Source organism: Podarcis erhardii, assembly GCF_964252035.2.
Source record: "Podarcis erhardii genome assembly, chromosome: 3".
NCBI classification, from domain to species: Eukaryota; Metazoa; Chordata; class Lepidosauria; order Squamata; family Lacertidae; genus Podarcis; species Podarcis erhardii.
In genome coordinates this window covers 106975121-107000880 of record NC_138507.1, presented here as the reverse complement: position 1 = coordinate 107000880, position 25760 = coordinate 106975121, and the positions used below count along the sequence as shown (strand labels likewise).

The window sequence follows — 25760 nt, the reverse complement described above, 5'->3', positions numbered from 1 at the left end:
CTCTGTACGTCCCTGGACAGATAAATGCTTCCTCAGCATTTCTGAGGCACTGCTTAGAGAAACAATATTAAGCTGACTTTAATGCCAAACTTCCTTTTCCTGCATGCCAGATTCCACCGCTGGCAGACGAACAAACCAGCGAGCTGCAGCCACAGCCCATGAAAGCAGCGAACTTTTCAACCCTCCGCTGTAGCCTCTCCTTTCAGAACGGCCAGATGGGCAGCCATTTAGTCAATGAAACCATCCAGCCCACAAGAAAAGAGCATTATGCACATTGCGTATGTAAAGTAGGAATGAAACTCTAAATAAAATATTTCTGGGCAGCCACCTTGGCTGAAAAAATCCCAGTCCTGGCATACAGCCTGCCTCCCGTAATTTTCCAGTCCTTTACCGTAAAGTTAACCAGCCCTCAGAGCACATAGGAGACTGCCTATTCCAGATCGGACCATCTGTGCATCTGGCTCAGAATTGTCTACAACCCGCTGGGGGAAAGCCACAGCGTAGCCAAAGAACATCTGCTTTGCATGCACAAGGTCCCAGATTCAGTCCCTGGCATCTTCTGGCCAAGCTGTGAGAGACTCCTGCCTGAAATTCTGGATAGTCGCTGCCCAGTGGCATAGAAAACTATAAGTGGAAGGCAGTTTCCTGTTTCCGGGTGCCAGTGCATTCAGCACACCATCCAAGAAGAGTCACTCACTCTTGCTTGATCAGTGGATCTAGTTTAACTTACTTGAATCTAGTTCTCGGTGAAATCAATGGGCCTTAAGTAAAGGTCTTCTTCCACAGATTCCATTGGCACTTCACTTCAGTTAGTTGGTTGGCAGCCGCCTATCTCAGGAGACAATAGAGGACTGCTCCTTTGGGGGTGAAATCAAACCACTGGAGATTTACAGCTCCTGGTGTGGCTGTAGAGACAGATATGGGAGAGACATGTTTTGTTGCAGCTGGGGCAGGTGCATCAAGGTGTTTCTTCTCTCTGTGTTCATCCCAGAGGTCAGTCCTCCTCCGATCACTGCAATGGATACATGACTTAACTGTCTCAAGGCACTACGGTCATCTGCAAGGGATTCCCACGTGACAGGGTTCGTGTTACAGTTGCAGTTGTAACACAGAGTTGCTCTGCCAATGGGCCTGGTGTCTTAATAATTGGCTCTCATGCATTTGAGAACTCCATCAGGATTCTAGATAACATGAAACATCTGTAGGCACACACCTGTGCCTGCATAGGCTCTGTTCCAGGCAAAGGCAAACTCGGCCCTCCAGATGTTTTTGGGACTACAATTCCCATCATCCCTGACCACTGGTCCTGCTAGCTAGGGATCATGGGAGCTGTAGTCCCAAACCATCTGGGGGGCCAAGTTTGCCTATGCCTGCTCTGTTCTGAAGTAATTTGTACAAACATCCACATGAAAGGCAAAAGGGGAACACATCTTTTAGGATGATGATTGTCATCTACATGTTTTATGAGTATTAAAAGTATTTTTTTAAAAAAAATCCAAATCTGTCTAATATACTGGGACACCATTTTACTTGACCAAAAATGTCTCTGCAGTGTAATCCTAACTGTATCTACTAATATTTAAGTCCCACTGAGTTTAATGTGACTTACTCTCAGGTAAGTGGGGTGAGGATTATGGCCATAATCAAATTAACTCAGGGGTGGTCCTCCAGATGTTGCTGAAGTACAACTCTGAAATTACAGCGGTACCTCGGGTTGTTCCGGAGGTCTGATTGTGGCTGCAATCATACACGTCATAAAAATGGAAACATGCATATATTGTGGGATGCCAGAGTCTTGTGGCATCTTGAAAACAAATGGATTTATTGTGGCATTAAACTTCCATGGATTACAGCCTCTTCATCTAATGCATTTAGTGTTATCCCGATTTGTAGGTCCACATATCTTCTTCTTCTTCTTGGGTGAGGCTTGTCAAAAGTGTTGCCGGAGAGAAATGAAATGCAGAAAAGTGCAGACCTTGATAACTGCATACTTAATATGGTGATTTACAAAAATGCTCTCCATCTAATCTGCAAATGATAGCATTGAAACTCCTGATGCATTTAAAGCACGTGGCTGCCAATCCGCTACTAAGCTCAGTCCAAGGTACACAAATGGTGGGAGATGGAGTCCAGCAACGCCATACCTCCCTGATAGAGCGTCTGCCCTGCAAACAGACAGTCGCCGGTTCAATCCCCGCAGGCATCTTCAGGTAGGGTTGGGAGAGGCTCCTACCTGAAACCCTGGGGAGCGGCTGCCAGTCAGTGTAGACAACACTCAGCTAGAGAGACCAATGGGCTGACTTGAGTACTAGGGCAGCTTCCTGTGTGTTCCTTGAAAAGAAGGGACTTGCTTTCCTACAAGGATGTAGCGGGGTGCTGCTGCAAGGTGGCCATCCCGTGCGTTTTCAACAACCTCGAGTTAAACGTGCGTTTTTGAAATCCTAAGACGCCCCTTCATTGATAGGGGCGTTTTTGAAATCCTAAGACGCCCCTTCATTGTTGTTTAGTCGTGTCTGACTCTTCGTGACCCCATGGACCAGAGTAGCCAGGCACTCCTGTCTTCCACTGCCTCCCGCAGTTTGGTCATACTCATGTTAGTAGCTTTGAGAACACTGTCCAACCATCTCGTCCTCTGTGTCCCCTTCTCCTTGTGCCCTCCATCTTTCTCAACATCAGGGTCTTTTCCAGGGAGTCTTCCCCAGTGGCGTAGCGTGGGGGGTGCAGGGGGGGCCAGCCACACCGGGCGCAACATCTGGGGGTTAGGGTTAGGGGGCGCAAATCCACGGGTTAGGGGGCTCAAATTACTTGCCTTGCCCCGGGTGCTGACAGCCCACGCTACGCCACTGGTCTTCTCTTCTCATAAGGTGGCCAAAGTATTGGAGCCTCAGCTTCAGGATCTGTCCTTCCAGTGAGCACTCAGGGCTGATTTCCTTAAGAATGGAGAGGTTTGATCTTCTTGCAGTCCATGGGACTCTCAAGAGTCTCCTCCAGCACCAGAATTCAAAAGCATCAATTCTTCGGCGTTCAGCCTTCTTTATGGGGACGCCCCTTTACAAACCCCAATAAACTCAGCCGGGCTTCCTTTCCGAGGCAACCCACAGGGCGGATCCAGATTCTCGCCGGCCTCCTTTGCAGCGGGGGCGGGGAGCTGGAGGCACCCCAAAGTTTTGCTGCGCCACGGCGAGCGCGGCATCAAGGCGCTTCGCGCAGCGCCTGCTCGCTCATCCATCCTTCTCCGGGGCTGGGAGTCGTTTCCGCTGCCCGGAGTCACGTGCAGCTGGGGATTAAAGCCTCCTCGGCGCCGCTGCAGCTTCGGGGATGGAGTCTGCGGGCCGGAGTCGAGTCGGGATCCCGCAACCGCCCGGAGTGCAGGAGCAACCAGACTCCGCAGCCGCGCAGCCGCCGCGCAGCTTAGCCGGAGCCGCGCCCGACGCCGCGATGGGAGACTCGGCGCAGGAGGAGGTGACCCGCCCAAGACTGGTTCTTGCGCGACCGTGGCGAGGGGAGGAGAGGGGAGGTCTCCGCTTGGAGGGGCTGCATCGTCCACGTTGCTTTGCTGGTCCCCCTGCAGGCCCAGCCCAAGCCTGCGCAACTCTCTCTCCCCCTTCCCCCCATGGCTGCTTTGCTACTGCAAATGTTTCCACGGGCCCCCACTTTTTGGAAACGAGAGATCCCTTTGCAGCGCGCCTGCTTGCACCGAGCACCAGCTGCTCCAGCAAGTCGTTATTTTTCTTGGGGTGTCCCGTGAGCTAGGAGGAAGAGTTTGCCCACTTCTACAGCTGCGCCTCTGGACAGCTAGTTGTGTGGCATCTTCAGCAACTTTTCCTTCAGCTCCATGGCGCACAAAAGCTTCACCTGCGTAAAGGGGCGTTTGGGTGGGCAGGAAGGCACGCGTGCAAACTTAAAAGGTTGGCAGAGACTGCTGCTCTGCTGGCCTGGCTGCCGCTTCTCGGCCAATGTGCCGAGAGCCTTTTTTTAAAAAAAAAGCTGAGCCAGGCGTTTTCGTCGCATTCCTTGGCAAAGGCGAGATCCGTTATACAGGCAGAGACACAGCAGCTGCTGCCTGGGGTGGAGCAATTCAAGGGGTACCTGCGGCATCCTGCAAGCAAAGGTGTGTCTTGCTGGGATGACTGGCGCCTTGCCGACACCCATCCAGAGTCCAGCCCAGCAGACTCCATGAGGCTATTGCAGGCAATCTGGCCTCTGCTTTTCCCATCACAGTCCAACTTAGGATGGCAGTTCTGTTTCAGAGGCTGTGTACAGTGGTACCTCAGGTTACATACACTTCAGGTTACATACGCTTCAGGTTACAGACTCTGCTAACCCAGAAATAGTGCTCCAGGTTAAGAACTTTTCTTCAGGATGAGAACAGAAATCGTGCTCCGGCGGTGCAGCGACAGCAGGAGGCCCCATTAGCTAAAGTGGTGCTTCAGGTTAAGAACAGTTTCAGGTTAAGTACGGATCTCCGGAACGAATTAAGTTCTTAACCCGAGGTTGTTGTTATTTAGTCTTTTAGTCGTGTCCGACTCTTCGTGACCCTATGGACCAGAGCACGACTGGCACTCCTGTCTTCCACTGCCTCCCGCAGTTTGGTCAAACTCATGCTGGTAGCTTCGAGAACACTGTCCAACCATCTCGTCCTCTGTCATCCCCTTCTCCTTGTGCCCTCCATTTTTCCCCATATCAGGGTTTTTTCCAGGGAGTCTTCTCTTCTCATGAGGCGGCCAAAGTACTGGAGCCTCAGCTTCACGATCTGTCCTTCCAGTGAGCACTCAGGGCTGACTTCCTTAAGAAACCTGAGGTACCACTGTACATATTATGGGCTGGAAACACAGTTAGGTTGTTCTTTTTCTCAATTTGGATCACAACTGGGTCTTTTAAGTGGGGCGGGAATGCAAAAGTTCATAAGAAACAACCAGATGGATTTGGATTGCGACTAATGTCGTGCATACACTGCTTCCCAAATGGGAGTATGGATGCAGAGTAAATGGGCTTGTGCGCACAGCCGTGGTAGCTTCATTATAGAGAGTCAGACCATTGGCCCATCTGTTCATCCAGCTCAATCTTGTCTGCACTGGATAGGGGGCTGCTATCTAGGGTTTCATATGGGGGAACATTCTCAGCCCTCGCTGGAGATGTCTGGGGTTGAACATTGGGAACTTCTACCTGCAAAACTGCCACTGAGCCACAGCCATTCCCAACAGCTGATGGAAAGACTTGATTCATAAAGGCAATAGGTGTTCCTCTTCTCACATTATTTAATGGTGATCAGTGCATTAGATTTCCACCCCCCTGTTTTGCTTGACATACTTGGGCTGTGCCCAAGTTCTGCTCAAAAGAGGAAACCCTGTGAATTTAGATCAACTAGACTGGCTTCTTGGTGATATCCTTACTGTTATCAAAATGAACAGAAGAGCATCCCTGCTGGTTCAGGTCAGCATCCTGTGTCTCTGTAGTCAGCCAGATGCCCATGGGAAACCTGAAATCAGGAACTGAACACAGGTGCATCTCCCTTCCTGCAGTTTCCAGCAACAGGCATCCGTAGGATGAATACTCTCACACAGAGTATTGCCACTCTCTGGCAAAGCAGTTTCTCCTGTGACTTGAGCTCTCCCTCCTGATGGAGAAAGCAAGGTTGTTTTCCGCAAACCCTTGCAAGGAGAGCCTACCTGAGGCTTCCCTTACCAGGTTTCAAAGCAAAACAAATTCCTTCCAGTAGCACCTTAAAGACCAACTAAGTCAGTTCTTGGTATGAGCTTTCGTGTGCATGCACACTTCTTCAGATACACTGAAACAGAAGTTTCCAGACCCTTCTATATAGTGAGAAGGTGGGGAGGGGTATTACTCAGAAGGGTGGTGGGAATGGGTGATTGGCAGATAGCTGTGATGAGCCTGTTGACGACTCTTAACGACTGCAATAGGTCTTACAGGAAAAAGCAAGGGGTGAAAAGGTGAAAAATGGCTTTGTCATGTATAATGAGATAAGAATCCAAGGTCTTTGTTCAGACCAGGTTTTTCCATGGTTTTGAGTTTGGTGATAAGTTGTAATTCAGCAGCTTCTCTTTCCAGTCTATTTCTGAAATTCCTTTGTAGTAAAACAGCTACTTTGAGATCTTGTATAGAATGTCCTGGGAGATTGAAATGTTCTCCTACTGGTTTCTCTGTCTTGTGATTCCTGATGTCCGATTTATGTCCGTTTATTCTTTGGCGTAAGGTCTGGCCTGTTTGTCTAATATAGAGAGCTGAAGGACACTGTTGGCATTTTATGGCATACACAATGTTAGACGATGAGCAATTAAATAGTCCCGAGATGGTATGTGTGATGTTGTTGGGGCCAGTAATGGTGTTGTCCGGGTGTATGTGGCAGCAAAGTTGGCATCTGGGTTTATTGCAGGCTCTGGTGCCAGTGTCCGTGTTAGGTCTGGTTGTAGTATTATTGTGGGTTAGGAGTTGTTTAAGACTGGGTGGCTGTCTGTAGGCAATGAAAGGTCTTCCTCCCAGAGCTTGAGAAAGAGAACTGTCATTGTCCAGGAGAGGTTGTAGATCTCTGATGATGCGTTGTACTGTTTTAACTTGGGAGCTGTATGTGATGACTAGAGGTGTTCTGTTATTTTATTTTTTGGGTCTGTCTTGCAGCAAGTTCTCTCTGGGTATCAGTCTGGCTCTGTTGATCTGTTGTCTAACTTCATCTGTTGGGTATTTTAGTTCTAAAAAGGTTTGCTGTAGATCTCTTAGGTGAGAGTCTCTGTCTGTAGAATTGGAACAGATGCGGCTGTAACGTAGTGCCTGGCTATATACAATGGACTGTTTGGTATGTTTGGGATGGTAGCTAGAGGCATGTAGATATGTTTGTCGGTCAGTTGGTTTACGGTATAAGGTGGTGTCTATGTGCCCATCCTGTATTTTTATAGTAGTGTCCAAAAAATGTATTTCTTGCATAGATTGATTCATTGTTAGGTTGATTGTGGGGTGAAAATCATTGAATTTCTGGTGGAAGGTGTCCAGGGTCTGTTGACCATGTGTCCAGATGATAAAAATATCGTCAATGTATCGCAGGTACAAGAGAGGTTTGAGTGGGTAGGAGTTTAGGAAACGTTGTTCTAAATCTGCCATGAAGATGTTGGCATACTGTGGGGCCATGCGGGTGCCCATTGCTGTGCCGCTGATCTGAAGGAACAGGTCATCACCGAATTTGAAGTTGTTGTGGGTAAGGACAAATTGGCAGAGTTTGGTGGCAAAGTCCGCTGTGGTTTTATCTGAAATGGTGTTCCTTATAGCTTGTAAACCATCGTTGTGTGGGATGTTGGTATACAGAGATTCCACATCCATAGTAGCTAGTATAGTATTGTTGGGAAGATTATTTAAAGATTGTATTTTCCTCAGAAAATCTGTGGTGTCACGTACATAGCTGGGAGCACTGATGGCATAAACAGTCTTAAACAACTCCTAACCCACAATAATACTACAACCAGACCTAACACGGACACTGGCACCAGAGCCTGCAATAAACCCAGATGCCAACTTTGCTGCCACATACACCCGGACAACACCATTACTGGCCCCAACAACATCACACATACCATCTCGGGACTATTTAACACGGACACTGGCACCAGAGCCTGCAATAAACCCAGATGCCAACTTTGCTGCCACATACACCCGGACAACACCATTACTGGCCCCAACAACATCACACATACCATCTCGGGACTATTTAATTGCTCATCGTCTAACATTGTGTATGCCATAAAATGCCAACAGTGTCCTTCAGCTCTCTATATTGGACAAACAGGCCAGACCTTACGCCAAAGAATAAACGGACATAAATCGGACATCAGGAATCACAAGACAGAGAAACCAGTAGGAGAACATTTCAATCTCCCAGGACATTCTATACAAGATCTCAAAGTAGCTGTTTTACTACAAAGGAATTTCAGAAATAGACTGGAAAGAGAAGCTGCTGAATTACAACTTATCACCAAACTCAAAACCATGGAAAAACCTGGTCTGAACAAAGACCTTGGATTCTTATCTCATTATACATGACAAAGCCATTTTTCACCTTTTCACCCCTTGCTTTTTCCTGTAAGACCTATTGCAGTCGTTAAGAGTCGTCAACAGGCTCATCACAGCTATCTGCCAATCACCCATTCCCACCACCCTTCTGAGTAATACCCCTCCCCACCTTCTCACTATATAGAAGGGTCTGGAAACTTCTGTTTCAGTGTATCTGAAGAAGTGTGCATGCACACGAAAGCTCATACCAAGAACTGACTTAGTTGGTCTTTAAGGTGCTACTGGAAGGAATTTGTTTTGTTTTGACTATGGCAGACCAACACGGCTACCTATCTGTAACTGGAACTATGGAAGGCACCACATTGAGCCGCATGAAATGGAAGTCCATCAACCTCACCAAGAAACTTGCACAGGTACAGACTGATATCTTCTTTCTTACTAAATGCAAGAACCTGGACATTATACCCAAGGGTCTTAGAATTAAGAACCCTCTACAATCCACGTATCCCACTGAATATGCAAGAAAACTATGCAACACTTTCTCTAAGAAGCTGCTCAAACATCTGATCAGCGTTCTCTACTCTAAACAGAAGCTAATAAAGGAGGAACTCCTTGTATTGGACAACTCTATCAGGAACCACCAAGCTTGGCAAGAGTTCCAAAAGGAAAAACAAAACATTTACCACTCTCAACTGGAGCTACTGAAAAAACAGAAAAACAAGAAACTCTCTAACCTTTCCAACCTACAGGCTACAAATCAAAACAAGATCAACAATATTGTCAATCTCTCACAGCAAGCACTCAGCCCAGCTGAGGAATCAGTCCTTTCACGTGGACTGTCATTCTGCCCTGCCAAATCCCCACACATGATCCAGTTCTGCGGGGACTTGGAAGCATTTTTCCGCCGTTTACGCCTGAAGGAGTATTTTCAACACACACAACAACAAGGCAAAGCAGAACAAGCAACAACTTCACAACACAACACCTCTCAACCCACTGGAGAACAACAACCACCCTCCCAACAGAACACTGACCACCAACTACCACCGAAAGTGTTACACAAAAAGGGACTCCACATGGACCCCTCCTGATGGACGCAATACCACACTGGACTTGTACATTGACTGCTTCCGCCACAGAATCCAAACAGATGTGACCAGAAAACACCATCGCTTACAACAAAATCTAAACCATGCTGAAAGGAGAGCCATAGATAATCTCAGAAACAACCCAGACATTATAATTAAAGAAGCGGACAAAGGTGGAGCTGTCGTCATCATGAACAAAACTGACTACATTCAGGAGGCTCACAGAGAACTTTCCAATACCGCCTTTTATATAAAATTGGACTCAGACCCCACACAAGAATACAAAAAAGAACTGAACAAGATTGTTAAGGAGCTACCCCCACACATCCAAGAACAGATCCCCACTAACACACCAACAGAACCTCGACCAGGAACTTTCTATCTTCTACCTAAAATACACAAACCAGGAAATCCAGGACGCCCCATCATTTCAGGTATTGGCACTATTACAGTGGGTGTCTCCGGTTATATGGACTCTGTTCTGAAACCATATGCCATCAGTGCTCCCAGCTATGTACGTGACACCACAGATTTTCTGAGGAAAATACAATCTTTAAATAATCTTCCCAACAATACTATACTAGCTACTATGGATGTGGAATCTCTGTATACCAACATCCCACACAACGATGGTTTACAAGCTATAAGGAACACCATTTCAGATAAAACCACAGCGGACTTTGCCACCAAACTCTGCCAATTTGTCCTTACCCACAACAACTTCAAATTCGGTGATGACCTGTTCCTTCAGATCAGCGGCACAGCAATGGGCACCCGCATGGCCCCACAGTATGCCAACATCTTCATGGCAGATTTAGAACAACGTTTCCTAAACTCCTACCCACTCAAACCTCTCTTGTACCTGCGATACATTGACGATATTTTTATCATCTGGACACATGGTCAACAGACCCTGGACACCTTCCACCAGAAATTCAATGATTTTCACCCCACAATCAACCTAACAATGAATCAATCTATGCAAGAAATACATTTTTTGGACACTACTATAAAAATACAGGATGGGCACATAGACACCACCTTATACCGTAAACCAACTGACCGACAAACATATCTACATGCCTCTAGCTACCATCCCAAACATACCAAACAGTCCATTGTATATAGCCAGGCACTACGTTACAGCCGCATCTGTTCCAATTCTACAGACAGAGACTCTCACCTAAGAGATCTACAGCAAACCTTTTTAGAACTAAAATACCCAACAGATGAAGTTAGACAACAGATCAACAGAGCCAGACTGATACCCAGAGAGAACTTGCTGCAAGACAGACCCAAAAAATAAAATAACAGAACACCTCTAGTCATCACATACAGCTCCCAAGTTAAAACAGTACAACGCATCATCAGAGATCTACAACCTCTCCTGGACAATGACAGTTCTCTTTCTCAAGCTCTGGGAGGAAGACCTTTCATTGCCTACAGACAGCCACCCAGTCTTAAACAACTCCTAACCCACAATAATACTACAACCAGACCTAACACGGACACTGGCACCAGAGCCTGCAATAAACCCAGATGCCAACTTTGCTGCCACATACACCCGGACAACACCATTACTGGCCCCAACAACATCACACATACCATCTCGGGACTATTTAATTGCTCATCGTCTAACATTGTGTATGCCATAAAATGCCAACAGTGTCCTTCAGCTCTCTATATTGGACAAACAGGCCAGACCAGTCCAGGCAGGATCATGCCAGCTTCATCAAGGGGATGGAGCAGCTCCACTAAGGAAAAAGACTGTAGCCCTTGCAGCTTTTTAGTTTAGAGCAGATGCACCGGGTTGCGCCCAACGTTGTGGGGGCCATCGTGCTTGTGTGACTTCAAGTACACAATGATGTCCCTGCGTGTTGGAAAGAAGCCGAGAGGATAGCTTCAAAGAAGGATTAGACAAATTCAAGGGACATGGGTGGCGCTGTGGGTTAAACCACAGAGCCTAGGACTTGCTGATCAAAAGGTTGGCAGTTCAAATCCCCGCGACGGGGTGATCTCCCGTTGCTCGGTCCCTGCTCCTGCTAACCTAGCAGTTCGAAAGCACATCAAAGTGCAAGTAGATAAATAGGTACCACTCCGGCGGGAAGGTAAATGGCGTTTCCGTGCACTGCTCTGGTTCGCCAAAAGCGGCTTAGTCATGCTGGCCACATGACCCGGAAGCTGTACGCTGGCTCCCTCAGCCAATAAAGTGAGATGAGCGCCGCAACCCCAGAGTCGGACACGACTGGACCTAATGGTCAGGGGTCCCTTTACCTTTACCTTTAGACAAATTCATGGAGCAGAAGCCTCTCAGGGGCTACTTCTATGGTATGTGTGTGGAGGGGGGTGGGATTCCCACAGTGGTGTTGCATGTCTGAGGTGCTTATAGCACCTCTGCAATACAGCATTAGGAAGATAGGATCAGGGACGCGGGTGGCGGGTGTGGTCTAAACCACTGAGCCTCTTGGGTGTGCCAATCGGAAGGTCGGCAGTTCGAATCGGTGTGACAGGGTGAGCTCCCGTTGCTCTGTCCCAGCTCCTGCCAACCTAGCAGTTCGAAAGCACGTCAAAGTGCAAGTAGATAAATAGGTACCACTGTGGCGGGAAGGTAAAAGGCATTTCTGTGCGCTCTTGTTTCCATCAGTGTCCTGTTGCTCCAGAAGTGGTTTAGTCCTGCTGGCCACATGACCTGGAAAAGCTGTCTGTGGACAGACGCAGGCTCCGTCGGCCTGAAAGCAAGATGAGCGCCGCAACCCCTTTGACTGGACTTAACCGTCTGGGTCCTTTACCTTTTACCCTTTTTTTAGGAAGATAGAGGACAGCCTTATATGGAGTCAGACCATTGGTCCATCTAGCATAGAACTCTCTACACTGACTGGCCACAAGTCTCTATGGTTCCTGGCAGTGGTCTCTCACACACCTCCTTGAAGATGCTGGAGATCAAACTTGGGGCATTTTGCATGCAAAACAAATGCTCTACTATTCAGCTATGGCTCTTCCCCAAGAAACTTTTCACAAGTGGCCCCAGAAGGGCAGTGCAACTGCTGGGATGGTCCCAGAGTCCTGCCCACTTGTCCTCTGCAAACTTCGGAGGGTGGCTGGGGCATCTGGGTGTTGCACGTTGCGTCAGAGGCATGACACACCTGTGAGGAGGATACCACCAGCTCCAAGTTTAGGAGAAAGGATGAGGTTCATTATTCCTGCCAGAGGGGTGCATTCATTGCAATGATGAATGTTGCAGTGGACCCCTGACTTTGATATTTGCCACACTGGAGATCAAAACGAGCTTTCTTTAAAGGGGGGCACTTCATGGCTTGGCTTTAAAGAAGAGTTAAAAAAAATTATCTGTGCAAGAATGGGCAGCTTTGTAACCTAAGTAGGGACACTGTGGGACTTGTTTTAGTTCAGCCCGCCAACATTTGGGGTCACATCGGGACATACGAAATGTCACTTTTGTTGCAACAATGCTGAAGTCTCTATCCAACTCGACTGTGGCTTGTCTCAGAGCAAGTATTTTGGAGTGCTTGGCCTTTACAATGTTGCATGCCCAGAGCAACCTCATTGTCTGGCTTGACATGTAGCCAAAGCTCTTCTCGGTGGAAGTTGTGCTCAAATTATAAGCGTCATTGCCAAAGGATACGGGGAGACCAGTGAGAGGGGTGTGGAGGAAGCAGATTGTTGTCTGGTATTATGGAAAGCAAAAGGACTCCTTTCCTTGGCAGTTGCCCATCTTCTTTTAAGGTGTACAACGTACTAGATTCCTTTCAAGGTGTACAATGTACTGGATTCCCCTGCCCCCTTTGATCTTAGTCAGAAGAGCTGTAATCAAGTAATCTGTTATGCTTGGAACAAGCTGTTTCTTGTGAGACGACTACTACTTAAAAGTTTTAAACAGTTACCCATTGCATTTTAATAGCCAAACAGTCCACTTGAACTAAACCTTTGACAGCGTTCTGAATTGGAAAGCTCTTGCTGACAGATGGACTTACATTCTGCCACTCGATGTCTTACTCTGTGACCTCTGAACCTGGGAAGCACGTGGCTGGTGGTCTGCAGGCCGTGATCTGAATGACGTGGCAAACAATGCCAATCTCTGTGTGTGCGCACACATTGTGGACTACTAAAAGGCTGGAGCTCTTTTCTCTTGTCCTATGGCCCTGCAGCCAGACCCTAAGTATACTGGCTTTCAAATAGTCTTTAGGCAGTGGGAGTACTGAGCATGTTAGCAAAATCCTTTCTATGCGCTGTTGTATAAGGACATACGGTGATGATGGAGAATGGGCAGGACTATCTAACCTCCATGTATAACTATGATCAGTGCCGGATTTATGTATAAGCTAAACAAGCTATTGCTTAGGGCCCCACTCTCTTGGCCCCCCCCCCCCGAAAAATTAAAGGAAAACAACCTGGATGTACAAAATATAAGATAAAAACAAAATGGCTATAGATACCTGTTAGGTCCATAAATGACCATATAGCATATATTCAACACAAAAAACAGTGGCAATTTGCTGTTGACATATAAAGGGCCCCATTACCTTCAGTAGCTTAGGGCCTCATCAAACCTAAATCCGGCCCTGACTATGATTCTGCAGTAAGGTGGAGAAGAGGTAAAGGAGCTGTAGGGCAGAGGTGGGGGGACTCAAGGGCTGCATTTCCTAACGGGGAACTTTCTGGGGTCTGCACAACAGTGGCAGGCAAGGCCAGGCCCAAATATAGACAGAGCAAAGGACAATTGGCTGCACTCCAGCCAGGGACGCGAGTGGCGCTGTGGGTTAAACCTCAGAGCCTAGGGCTTGCCGATCAGAAAGTCGGCGGTTTGAATCCCTGCGAAGGGGTGAGCTCCCGTGGTTCGGTCCCAGCTCCTGCCAACCTAGCAGTTTGAAAGCACGTCCAAGTGCAAGTAGATAAATAGGTACCGCTCCGGCGGGAAGGTAAACAGCGTTTCCGTGCGCTGCTCTAGTTTGCCAGAAGTGGCTTAGTCATGCTGGCCACATGACCCGGAAGTTGTACGCCGGCTCCCTCGGCCAATAAAGCAAGATGAGTGCCGCAACCCCACAGTTGTCTGTGACTGGACCTAATGATCCGTGGTCCCTTTACCTTTACCTTACATTCCAGCCACGTGAAAGCTAAAGGTTTCTGTTCCACATGGAACATGTGCGTGCATCTCTTTGAAAATACTCCATGCAGGCAAGCAGGAGGCATTATCCCAGTTGAAGAAAACAGACAGTCGTAAGTGGCTGGTCAGAGACGGGCATGCGAAGGTGCCATGCTGACGTCCCAGAAGGTGGGGTGCCGTTGTTTACTAGGGAATGGTGAGTTCAGCACAGCACTAACACCCTGGCAGGAACACCAGATCAGTTCTGCTGGTAAGAACATAAGGAGAGCTTGCTGAATCAGGCCAGTGGCCCATCTAGTCCAGCATCTTAAACCCACAGTGAACCCCCAGGCAGGGCCCAAGCACAAGAGAGCTCTCCCTATTTTTAGCAATTGACATTCAGGAGCATGGCTGCCCCCGACAGTGGAAGCCAAGCATAGCCATAATGACTAGTAGCCACTTATAACCTTTGGTTATGGGTAGGAGAGAGTATATTAATTGCTGTGTATTCCTCCAGATGTTCACCCGTGTGGGATAAAGAGAGGTTCAAAATCCCATCCTTGGCAGCAAAATTAAAAGCATAAGATTTAGGCTGTCAAACCTTGTTTTGAGCAAGTCCATCTATGAAGTCATCTTGTGAATTAAGTCTGAGTGTGGAGCAGTCCAAGTGCAGCCGTGTTGAAAATGTATTCCCTATTTACAGCAGAGTCTTCTCCTGGCAGCAGCGTATGTGTATGATGCCCAATACAATAGGAACATCCCCTTTGATACCTCTCCACGGGCAGTCAGGTAAGTGCATGGTTTGGGGGCGTCATGCTGAACACTCCGATGCATGCTGCAAAAAGTGTGTAAGGTTGCTGAAATGTGAGAGTGCCTTGGCTTCATTAATTTTTCAGGCTGGGTGTGTTTGTGTTGTGTTTAATATTAAATAATAATAATTTATTATTTATACCCCGCCCATCTGGCTGGGTTTCCCCAGCCACTCGGGGCGGCTTCCAACAAAATATTAAAATACAATATTCTATTAAACATTTAAAGCTTCCCTAAACAGGGCTGCCTTCAGATGTCTTCTAAAAGTCTGGTAGTTGTTTTTCTCTTTGACATCTGGTGGGAGGGCCTTCCACAGGGCGGGCGCCACTACCGAGAAGGCCCTCTGCTTGGTTCCCTGTAACTTGGCTTCTCGCAGTGAGGGAACCACCAGAAGGTCCTCAGCGCTGGACCTCAGTGTCCGGGCAGAACGATGGGGTTGGAGACACTCCTTCAGGTATACTGGACCGAGGCCGTTTAGGGCTTTGAAGGTCAGCACCAACACTTTGAATTGTGCTCGGAAATGTAATATTAAACCTTGCACAGTAGCGTAGGTAGCCAGGGACCGGGGGTGGTCTGCACCGGATTGGGGGGGGGGCAGTCTGTAGGGTGGTATGGGAGTCTTAAGTGTGGCACAGTGGCTGCTACGTGGGGGTTCGGATTCTGGGCGGCAGATGAGCTTGTGGGCGGCACGTCAGTTCCTTGGCTTTTAGGGTGCTGCAGGAGGGCGGAGCCACTTCCTGTCCCGAAATCGGCCGTTGCCCTAAAAAAGCCAGGTCATGGTGCTACAGTGGTACCTCGGGTTACAAACACTTCAGGTTACAGACTCTGCTAACCCCAGAAATAGTACCTTGGGTTAAAAATTTTACCTCAGGATGAGAACAGAAATCGCACGCCAGCAGTGTGGCGGCAGTGGGGGGCCCCATTAGCTAAAGTGGTACCTCAGGTTAAGAACAGTTTCAGGTTAAGAATGGACCTCCAGAACGAATTACCGTATTTTTCGCTCTATAAGACACACCTAGTTTTTTGAGGAGGAAAACAAGAAAAATCTCTCCATCTCTGCGCAGCGTCTCTCCAGCAAAGCGGGAGGAGGAACAGAGCCCCTTCCGTTTTTCCTCCCGCTTCGCTGAAGAGGCGCTGCGCAACTCTCCCTCTCTGCGCAGCGCCATTCACTCCATAAGACGCACACACATTTCCCCTTACTATTTAGGAGGAAAAAAGTGTGTCTTATGGAGTGAAAAATACGGTAAGTTTTTAACCTGAGGTACCACTGTACAAGCTACATGGAATGAAGATGAGGCCTGTGCTGCTGTGGTTGTCTCAAAAAGTGTATTTTGGGGGTTGTGGCACAAATGTGGCTAATATGGCATAATGCTGTTTTTGAGGAAGGTTGATACTAAAGATTCGTCTTGTTGTTGGTTTTCTCCAGAATGAGGCTTTATGATTCCTCTAGTAGCCTTGTTCCCAGCACTGCTCAAGAATTTTCAGAAACAAACAGAAGTGCCGTGGTAACATTGGTTGGATAAAAATCAGTGTACTTTTGAAAGGTTAAGCCCGCCATCCCGATTCAAAACGGCATTCGATTGTATCCAAGCATAGAAGAAAAGTGGTTCCTTGAGCTCGTCAACCATCGTGCAAAATTTGGATACAGTATCTTATGTGGTGTCCAACGGCATAGCAACAGACAGATAACTTCCTTTATTTCTCCAATAGATTTTATTAAAGTTCGAAAAAAGATATCAAAGGTGGATGTTGGATACCCAAGAAATGAATCTAAATAAAAACACAAACTCAAAAGAGGAAAAGAAAAAAGCGGAAAGAAAGAAAAAGGGGGGGAGAAAAGAATATAACTTCTGATTCTTCGTCTGTCAGCTATATATAGAAAATTATTCCCAACATCCACTCCAGGATAATACCCAATAATTCCACTTTCTGTAAACCAATATTTTCTTCAATCCTCAAATCCAGATATCACAAGTTCAATGTCTTTTTCACACGAAAAGTCTATAAGGAATTTCCAGTCAACAATGATAATTATTTTTCAAAATATAGCAGAAAATACCCAGCATTGCTCAGGAATGCTGAGAAACAAAACAAAACAAAAAAAAACCACACATAAAAATACTGAGATTTATAAATGAGTAGTATAATGTGTTGGTTTCTAGGGCTGCACTTTACAGTTCGCCAGTAACTTTTGATCCTTGTATGTTTTTAACCCCCACCTTGTTTTCAGTGACTGCAAGTTTTATTCAGTCGTTTCAAATATTGTGTTTTGATGCGGTAACCTGCCCTGTGACCCTCAGGAGAGGAGCTTAGAAATAAATGAATAATAAAATCTTAGAGGGAGGTCCTGGTGGTTTGGCGCAGGCTTTAAATATTCTCCCTGCTGTTGCCGCCACAACAACTGCGCTTGCTGGAGCTAGAGATCATTTTCCTACCGAGGTTCTCAGTTGCTTTTCCGACTTCTCTTCCCAGACTTTACTATCTGTATAACCACTGGACTATGCAAGCAGCTACCTACTTCTTTATATTTGTAGACCTCGCCCTTGCGCTGTTTGAAGAGCCAGCGGTGTACCTGCTGCCTTTTTTGGTAAGCTTTCAGGCAAATTGGGATGGCGAATAATTCCATCCTGATGTTGGAGGCTCGATAAAGAGTGTGTGTGTGTGTGTGTGTGTGTGTGTGTAAGTGTAAGTGTGTGTGTGTGCCTTAATCTAGAATGATTAACTTTGGCACAATTCTGCATATAAGAAACTTTACTCTCTCTCTCTCTTTTATAATAATAATAATAATAATAATAATAATAATAATAATAATAATAATAATAAATTTTATTTATACCCCACCCTCCCCAGCCAGAGCTGGGCTCAGGGCAGCTAACACCAGTAAAGTTACAGTGAAAACATAATAGGGGAAAAGAACCAGGTTAAAATGCAATTTAAAATGCAGCCTCATTTTAAAAGTAGCCCATAGATCAAGACCATAAGGGGAGGGAAACATAAGGGTCAGACTGAGTCCAAACCAAAGGCCAGGCAGAACAGCTCTGTTTTGCAGACCCTGAGGAAAGATGTCAAGTCCCGCAGGTCCCGCAGGTCTCTTGTGACAGAGCGTTCCACCAAGTCGGGGCCAGTACTGAAAAGGCCCTGCATTAAGAAATACTTTTTTATGTGTCCCAAATCTTCTGACATTTCAGCTTTACTGATTGCCCATGAGTTTTAGTGTTGTGAGAAAGGAAGGAGAACTTTTTCCACTTTCTCCATTTCATGCCCAATATTATAAACGTCTTATCATGTCACCCCTTACTCCCCTTTTCCCCACTAGGGTTTCCCAAACTTGGGTATCCAGTGTGGGTTTTTTTTACTACAACTCCCATCATCCCTAGCTAACAAGACTAGTGGACAGGGATGATGGGAGTTGTAGTCCTAAAACAGCTGGAGACCCAAGTTTGGGAAACCCTGCTCTAAACTAAAAAGTCCTAAAGGCCACCACCTTTCTTCCTAAAGGAGTTGCTCCACCCCCTTGGTGGGTGGCTCTTTTCAAATCCATTTTTCCACTGTCCTAGGCAAGCCTTCTACCATTTAATCCCTCCTGTCTGGAAACCGTCTGCAAAATATGCAGGGCAAAATAGCCAGACTTCTGCACTGGGTTAATTAATTCTCAAAATACTTCATCATGCATGTGAACTTTCATAGCTTCCCACCTAATTAAAATGTCCTGATTTTGCATTGAAGTCTGCATATATTGTGTTACCCACAGAAGTTTATAAAGCACCAACAGTGTGTAAAAATGCAGCACTCAATCTGCATAATTCCATATTAATTTGTATTAACATGATCTATTTTAGGAAATAATCTTGCTCAAGATTTATTTAAGGAACAAGGTGACAATATCTTGCCAAATGGGAATTGTGTAATTCTGTCCTCTGACCTGCTTCCATACGTACAGCCTCTGTTCTCCCTGACAACGAAATGTTGCTGTTTTTACTCTCTGCCCTCAAAAAAGAAAAAGAAAAAAAAGAATCTCAAAACAAATTACCGTATTTTTCGCCCTATAGGACGCACTTTTTCCCCTCCAAAAATGAAGGGGAAATGTGTGTGCGTCCTGTGGGGCGAATGCAGGCTTTTGATGAAGCCTGGAGAGCGAGAGGGGTTGGTGCACACCGACCCCTCTCGCTCTCCGGGCTTCGCGGACCTCTCTGCAAGCAGCGGGAGCGCTCCTGCTGTTTGTGGAGAGTTGCCAGCGTGCTGAAGCCTGCGCGCGCTGAGCTCAGCGCGTCCAGGCTTCGCGGACCTCTCAGCAAGCAGCGGGAGCCAGCGCTGGGCTCCCACAGCTTGCAGAGAGCTGCCTGTTTGGGGGCTGGGGTCGGGGGAAGCTCGGGCGGGCCTCCCCCGCCCCAGCCCCGCGCCTGGTGGGGGGAAATATTTTTTTCTCCTTTATTCCCCCCCCAAAAAAACTAGGTGCGCCTTATGGGACGGTGCGTCCTATAGGGCGAAAAATACGGCACCAAAATGTACATTTTAAAAAAGGATTTTTAAACCCCCCCTAAAACACTCTATCCATCTATGTATCCATTCATCTATCTATCTATCTATCTATCTATCTATCTATCTATCATCTGTCAATAAACTACGCGCGCGCGCACACACACACACACACACACACACACACACACAACAGATCCCGCTCCACCCCACTAAAAGTTAAGAAGATGACTAGGATCCAAAGGCCTGGGTGAAAAAAAGAAAATATTATTATGATTATTCCAAACACGTATTCAGTTTATTAGCTGCTGTTTTCCTGCTGCAGCAACTCAACATGATTCATTGATTTGGGTAAAGGGGATATGTGTTGGCATTTACCAGCCAAAATATTGGCTGTAATGCTTTTTTGCCTGTTGACATATATGGGTTTTTATGAAGAATTAGCTAGATGTGTCCTACTGCAACTGTCAGTGGTTAGCAATAACAGTAAAAGGAACCTGCATGCTTTTGACAGTGGGCTTATGGAGACAACCACTGGGCCAGTCCCCATCTTTCCCTGTTTGCCACTTTCCCAAGGGGAAACTGTTGAGTCAAACCTCTCTCAGACCCAGCATGCCTGTTCCAGCCTAGTTGTTTTGTTTGTTAAAAGCCCATCTCCTTTTAAGCTGCTGCTTTTTCCATTCCAACAGGTTACCTCGCTGACCGAAGTCTTATGCCTTCTGGTTTTCTTCGGAAGGCTCTTTCATTTTGCGCAAGTCACTCCTCGCGACGTGTTCTGGAAGGATACAAAGAACATCTGCATCATGATAACCATCTTGGTCAGTTGTAGCTCATGGCTCCTTCTGCGAGTCATGGAAGGAGCAGTAGCTTAGCAGACTGTTCTTCTGAATGGCACTGCCTTCTGTTGCTCCCAATGCAGTCTAGCAATGTAGCAATGTAGCAGTCTAGCCTGCAGTGTCGCTAGATGCCGTTCAACTTGCGCTATTCTGCTTGTACAATTTCATACTCCTCCAGATTATAGCGTAGCCATGATGCCTGCACCAAAACCACATTTCAGTGCAGAAACTTGGGTCCAGGCTTCCTTAAGAATCTCCTGAACCTTCATATTCCAGCTGAGAGCATCTGCAGGAGTGTCTGTGGTCGTTCCCTGAGTTAGTGAGGCTTGTTTGACAACAACAAGAACCTGAGCTTCTAGTGTCATTGGCCCAGTCCTGTGGAACTCCCTGCCAATAGAGATTCAGTAGGCACCATCTGTGCCAACTTTTAAATGGCTGCTGAACACTTTCCTATTCCACCAGGTCTGTGCAGGCAATTAAAAATACATCACCCACAATGGTCAAATGATGTTCTGTTTTTAATTTCTTTTGCTTTTAACTTGATTTTTTTGTCCATTGCTGTAAACATCTGCAATATGCTTTTATGATAAATATTTTTTATAAACACAGTCATACCTTGGAAGTTGAACAGAATCCGTTCCAGAAGTCTGTTTGACTTCCAAAATGTTGGAAAACCAAAGCGTGGCTTCTGATTGGCTGCAGGAAGTTCCTGCAGCCAATGGGAAGCCATGGAAGCTCTGTTGGACGTTCAGCTTCCAAAAGAACGTTCGAAAACCGGAACAGTCACTTCCAGACTCCGATCATCCGGGAGCCAAAACGTTCGAGAACTAGGCTGTTCAAAAACCAAGGTACAACTGTAAATAAATAAGCCTAGCATCTTTTGTTCTGTATAAGTGGAGCCAATCCACATCTCCTCTGGCTGTTTATTTGTACCAGACAGAAGTATGAATTGGCTTCTAGAGTCCTTCATTCCTCCCACGGGCTCCTCTAATTACAACGTTGTTTGGTTGGTTTGGACCACTGCTCCTTGAATTTCAGAGGTTCCTTCTCTCCTCACTTCCCCCCTTACCCAGATGACTTTGGTTGACCTGATTGTCTTCGGAGCTCTTAGAATCTCAAGCATACGTGGCGTCCGGTGGTCAAGGCCTTTGAGACCCATCTTCTTAATAAATTTTGCAGAAAGTCGCCAGGTAAGATTTTGGGGCCAGTGTTTCCATTGCCAGCTGTTCAAACCCAAAGAGATCCCCTAGTTAAACTAGCCAGCAACTCTAAACTGTATGGTGTGCATATATATCGAAGAGAAGGGGCTTCAATTTTGTCCCGTCTGCCTGTTCCAGAGATCCAGCTGTAGAGTGCTTTCTGTTCTGAAACCATCTTCTGCTTTTTCTTTTCTCTATGCAAACAGGCAGGCTTAAGCCTGGCCTAGCTTTGGGGAAGCGGAAACACGAGGTAAGGCATGGCTGCGTCTCTGAAAGTTGGGGAATGGGGGTGGGGGTGGGAATCCAATGCCACTTCAAATTATTGCAATTCCAGGAAGATGGTGGATTCTGAACCTCATCCTGAGTCGCTTCTGATGGCAACGGCAGGGGGTGGAAAGAACAGTTCTGCGTTAATTACATTTTTTGCATCTCCTCTGCTTGGGATATGAATTGAGAATTTGTATTTCTTCTAGTCAGGGAAGCTGAGATACCAGGGAACAGGAAGGCATGCTTTGGAAAAGCTCTGCTTTTAGAGCAAATTCCTACTGTTTCAGTTTAATGCAAAAGTGGGAGCTGAAGAAATTGGCAATGCTAATCGTTGGCTGTTATAAGCCAAGTCTAAGGTAAAGGTAAAGGGACCCCTGACCATTAGGTCCAGTCATGGCTGACTCTGGGGTTGCGGCGCTCAACAGCTTCCGGGTCATGTGGCCAGCATGACTAAGCCGCTTCTGGCGAACCAGAGCAGCACATGGAAACGCCGTTTACCTTCCCGCCGGAGTGGTACCTATTTATCTACTTGCAGTTTGACGTGCTTTTGAACTGCTAGGTTGGCAGGAGCAGGGACCGAGCAACGGGAGCTCACCCCATCGTGGGGATTCAAACTGCCGACCTTCTGATCGGCAAGTCCTTGGCTCTGTGGTTTAACCCACAGCGCCACCCGCATCCCTAAGCCAAGTCTAGTGCATGGTTGAAGCATGTACCGTTGTGGCTTCTTGCAAAAACGGAAATGCAATTCTACTGAGGTTTCCAGCACTCCTGCAGTATGCAGATTTCCTGGGTGAAAGTGATCGGTTTGAGTTATGTGGCATAGATGCACAAAGGGCTCACATGTGTTCTCACTACCAGAATCCAGTGCTGGGCCCTCTCTGGTCAGGGATGGCAATGTTAACAGAGCCTAGGTACATTTGGATCCTTCAACCTGATTTGTACCTCAATCCTGTGATTGATTGGTATGTGATAAACAAGGCAGGTCCGTTACCACATGAAGGCTGCATTGCCTCAACTTTGGGTTTTGTGCTGTTTAGATGGAGAGCTGTTTGGTTTGAAAGCCTGGTTCACGCTCAGCCCAAACCATCACAGAATCACAGCAGAGAACCGGCAAGAGGTGTCAGTAATCCAACTGGGTGCTTAAAGGATAAGCGGTCTGGGAGCGGCACAAAAACTCTCAGGGGATGCATACAGCCATCTCTGCTTTAAACAATGGGAGCTGGGAGTCCCAGGAACTGTAAGCCGTGATGACTTGGGCTAATGAGAGTCAGGAGTCCAACACCTGAGGCAGCCCAGGCTAGAGAAAGAGGATGTGATGTGCCGTTTACATATCACACCTGTTGTGCTATACTTGAAGCAAATGGCAGGTGGCCTCTGTGCATCCTACAATGATCCTGGGCCCATGTTTAGGGAAGCTTTTAATGTTTAACAGACCACTGTATTTTAATACTTTGTTGGAAGCTGCCCAAGGTGGCTGGGGAGACCCAGCCAGATGGGCGGGGTATAAATATTATTATTATTATTATTATTATTATTATTATTATTATTATTATTATTATTTGGACAAATTGGGGGGCAGGGATATGTCCCTTGTAGCCTGCAATGCCTTATCTGCATGTACCGCAGAGATTCAGTTTGTGCTGGAGGAGGGGTATGTTCATGTTGTCTATACAAGCATGCCTAAAACTGGGTCTTGACCAGCTGTATGGTGCTCTGATGTTTGCTGTCTTTGTAATTAATGGCTCTTTTGAGCATTCATCTGATAAACTTTGGAGCTTTGGAACCAGGAGAGGGGTGCCTGGCTCTCTCACCCAGACCAATAATGGGGCATTCAGGTCTGCTTACTGTTGGGTCCATCTCTATAGGTTGGTGTTGGGTGAGGAAAGAATATAAACGTTGCTGCTTCTCCTCCTAATGAAGGCCTCCCACTTCTTGACAGATCCGAAGAGCATTCCGTAGCATCCGGAACACTCTCCCGGAGATCACCTACGTCTTCCTGCTGTTTATGTTCAGTGTCCTGATGTTTTCTCTCATGGCTTTGAAGCTGTTTGGGGACAGGTAAGGGGATCGTCCTCCTCCCTCTCTTACTCTGAACCCAGAGGCTGCCTCACCTGCAAGGGAATATCAGGAAATATCTCCTTCACCAACCCCGAGAATATTCAGCAAAATGGTACCCTCAGTTTTGCTGCCTGGAAGTAAGGTGGTTTGGGTTTTTTTTAGGAAGGTGTATTTTGTCTAGCTTCCTTTGCTCCACGGTCAAAGCAACTACTCTATTCCGAACTTAAAAATGGAAAGCGTAATGCTGGTGGTCAACAAAAGAGGTTTAAAGACTGTCTCAAGGCAAATCTAAAAAAATGTAGTATAAACACCGACAACTGGGAAACACTGGCCTGCGAGCACTCAGTTGGAGAACAGCCTTTACCAAAGGTGCCATGGGCTTTGAAGAAGCACACACTCAGAACACAAGGGAGAAACGTGCTAAGAGGAAGGCACGCTTGGCAAACCCTCACCATGATCAACTCCTGTCCGGAAACCTATGTCCCCACTGTGGAAGGACGTGTGGATCCAGAATTGACCTCCACAGTCACTTACGGACTCACTGTTAAGACCGTGTTTATGGAAGACAGTCTTACTCAGCTATGAGTGATCGCCAAAGAAGAAGATATCTCTGTATGGCACACCAGTGGAAAAAGAGTCAAAAGCGGATCTGAAAAACAACCCTTGAGCCATGTTATTTCGCTTACAGCCTCTTGAGCACTTTGCTTGAAGTTCACGTTGGCATCTTCTGTGACTCTGTTTCCCTCTCCTCTTTTCTTTAAGGAATCTGAAGACTGTGGAAGGCTTGCCGTATTTTTCAAATTACCTTGAAATCGTCTTTGACATGTATGTGCTGGTCACCACAGCAAATAGCCCCGATGTCATGTAAGTATCTGCCTTGCCCCTCTGCATGCTTTTAATTTTTCTTGTTGAGCTGTAGTAATGGGATGTTTTCCTGGTGTAAGAGGGACGTCAGCACCACCTTGGTGACGTGACAATCTACTGTACTTTTCTGTCTATAAGATGCCCCCATGCATAAGACTGTTGAGCTTTTTGGGGGAGGGGTATGCCCACGATTGTTGAGAAAAAAAAATTGGGGGGTGGGATGCCAAACCGAATATCACTCACCCAACTGGCAAACACTAACAATCACAAGCAACAAAGCCAAATTGCCGAAGCAGCAGCCAATCCAAAGCAGTCCTTTAAGCATCCACAAATAACCCGCCCACCTGACAAAGCAGCAGCCAATCCAAAGCAGCCCTTGCAGCCGACACCATTCACCCACCCAATCGCTAGATCCTGCTCAGGGATGCAACCAATCACCTATCCCCCCCTCTGCACTACCCATGTATAAGACGACGACCCCCACATTTTTTACTTTATTTTGGAGTAAAAAAACCCTCGTCTAATACATGGGAAAGTACGGTATTTTTCTGAAATGCACAATCCGCTGTTCAATGGCCAATCGGCAATCCCAGGAAAGCTTACAAAGTTTGGTGGTTTATATGAATCCAAATATCGCAAAACTGCTAAATATTATATACACAGCAGACAAGTATAGGATCAGTTAGTTCCTAGGCTTTTCTTACTTTCTCGGTGGTGACGCTACTCCTCTCTTGTAGGATGCCAGCTTATGACTTCAGCTGGTGGTACTGCCTGTTTTTCATAGTCTATGTTATTATCAACACCTACATCTTCATGTCAGTCTTCCTGGCTGTTGTGTACAACAATTACAGAAAACACTTAAAGGTAAGCCCCGCCAAGGAAGGGATAAGAGATAAGTTGCAATTTTAGCTGAATCTGGGGGAAACAGCTTGAAGCATATCTGTTGTGTTGAGCTATTTCAACTGCTTCTCTTCGGTTTTCTCGTTGCAAACTGCTGGAAGCCTGTAAATTTTGATAATAAACCAAATTTGCAATGGGGATTGAATAG

The 25760-nt window shown here is 46.6% G+C and overlaps 1 protein-coding gene and 1 long non-coding RNA gene across 3 annotated transcripts in view; one reads left to right on the top strand and one right to left on the bottom strand.

The window, feature by feature from the left end:
• Window positions 1–2910: 2910 nt before the first annotated feature.
• The window catches only part of LOC309337791 (two pore channel protein 2-like), a 38054-nt gene continuing 15204 nt past the window's right edge, over window positions 2911–25760 (top strand). The window contains exons 1-8 of one of the 2 annotated variants that reach the window (XM_081854645.1): window positions 2911–3462; window positions 14909–14991; window positions 17485–17599; window positions 20178–20306; window positions 21398–21514; window positions 23730–23848; window positions 24611–24712; window positions 25450–25576. In XM_081854645.1, the coding sequence (XP_081710771.1) occupies window positions 3319–3462; window positions 14909–14991; window positions 17485–17599; window positions 20178–20306; window positions 21398–21514; window positions 23730–23848; window positions 24611–24712; window positions 25450–25576 (936 nt within the window). In that variant the 5' untranslated portion in view covers window positions 2911–3318. Of the gene's footprint in view, window positions 3463–14905; window positions 14992–17484; window positions 17600–20177; window positions 20307–21397; window positions 21515–23729; window positions 23849–24610; window positions 24713–25449; window positions 25577–25760 lie in introns of both variants that reach the window. The other variant, XM_081854644.1, reaches the window with a different exon arrangement.
• LOC309338166 lies at window positions 20177–25013 on the bottom strand. The gene is made up of 2 exons (XR_014154778.1): window positions 24956–25013; window positions 20177–20263 (listed from the first exon to the last, which is right to left on the bottom strand). It is a non-coding gene; the product is annotated as an uncharacterized lncRNA (long non-coding RNA).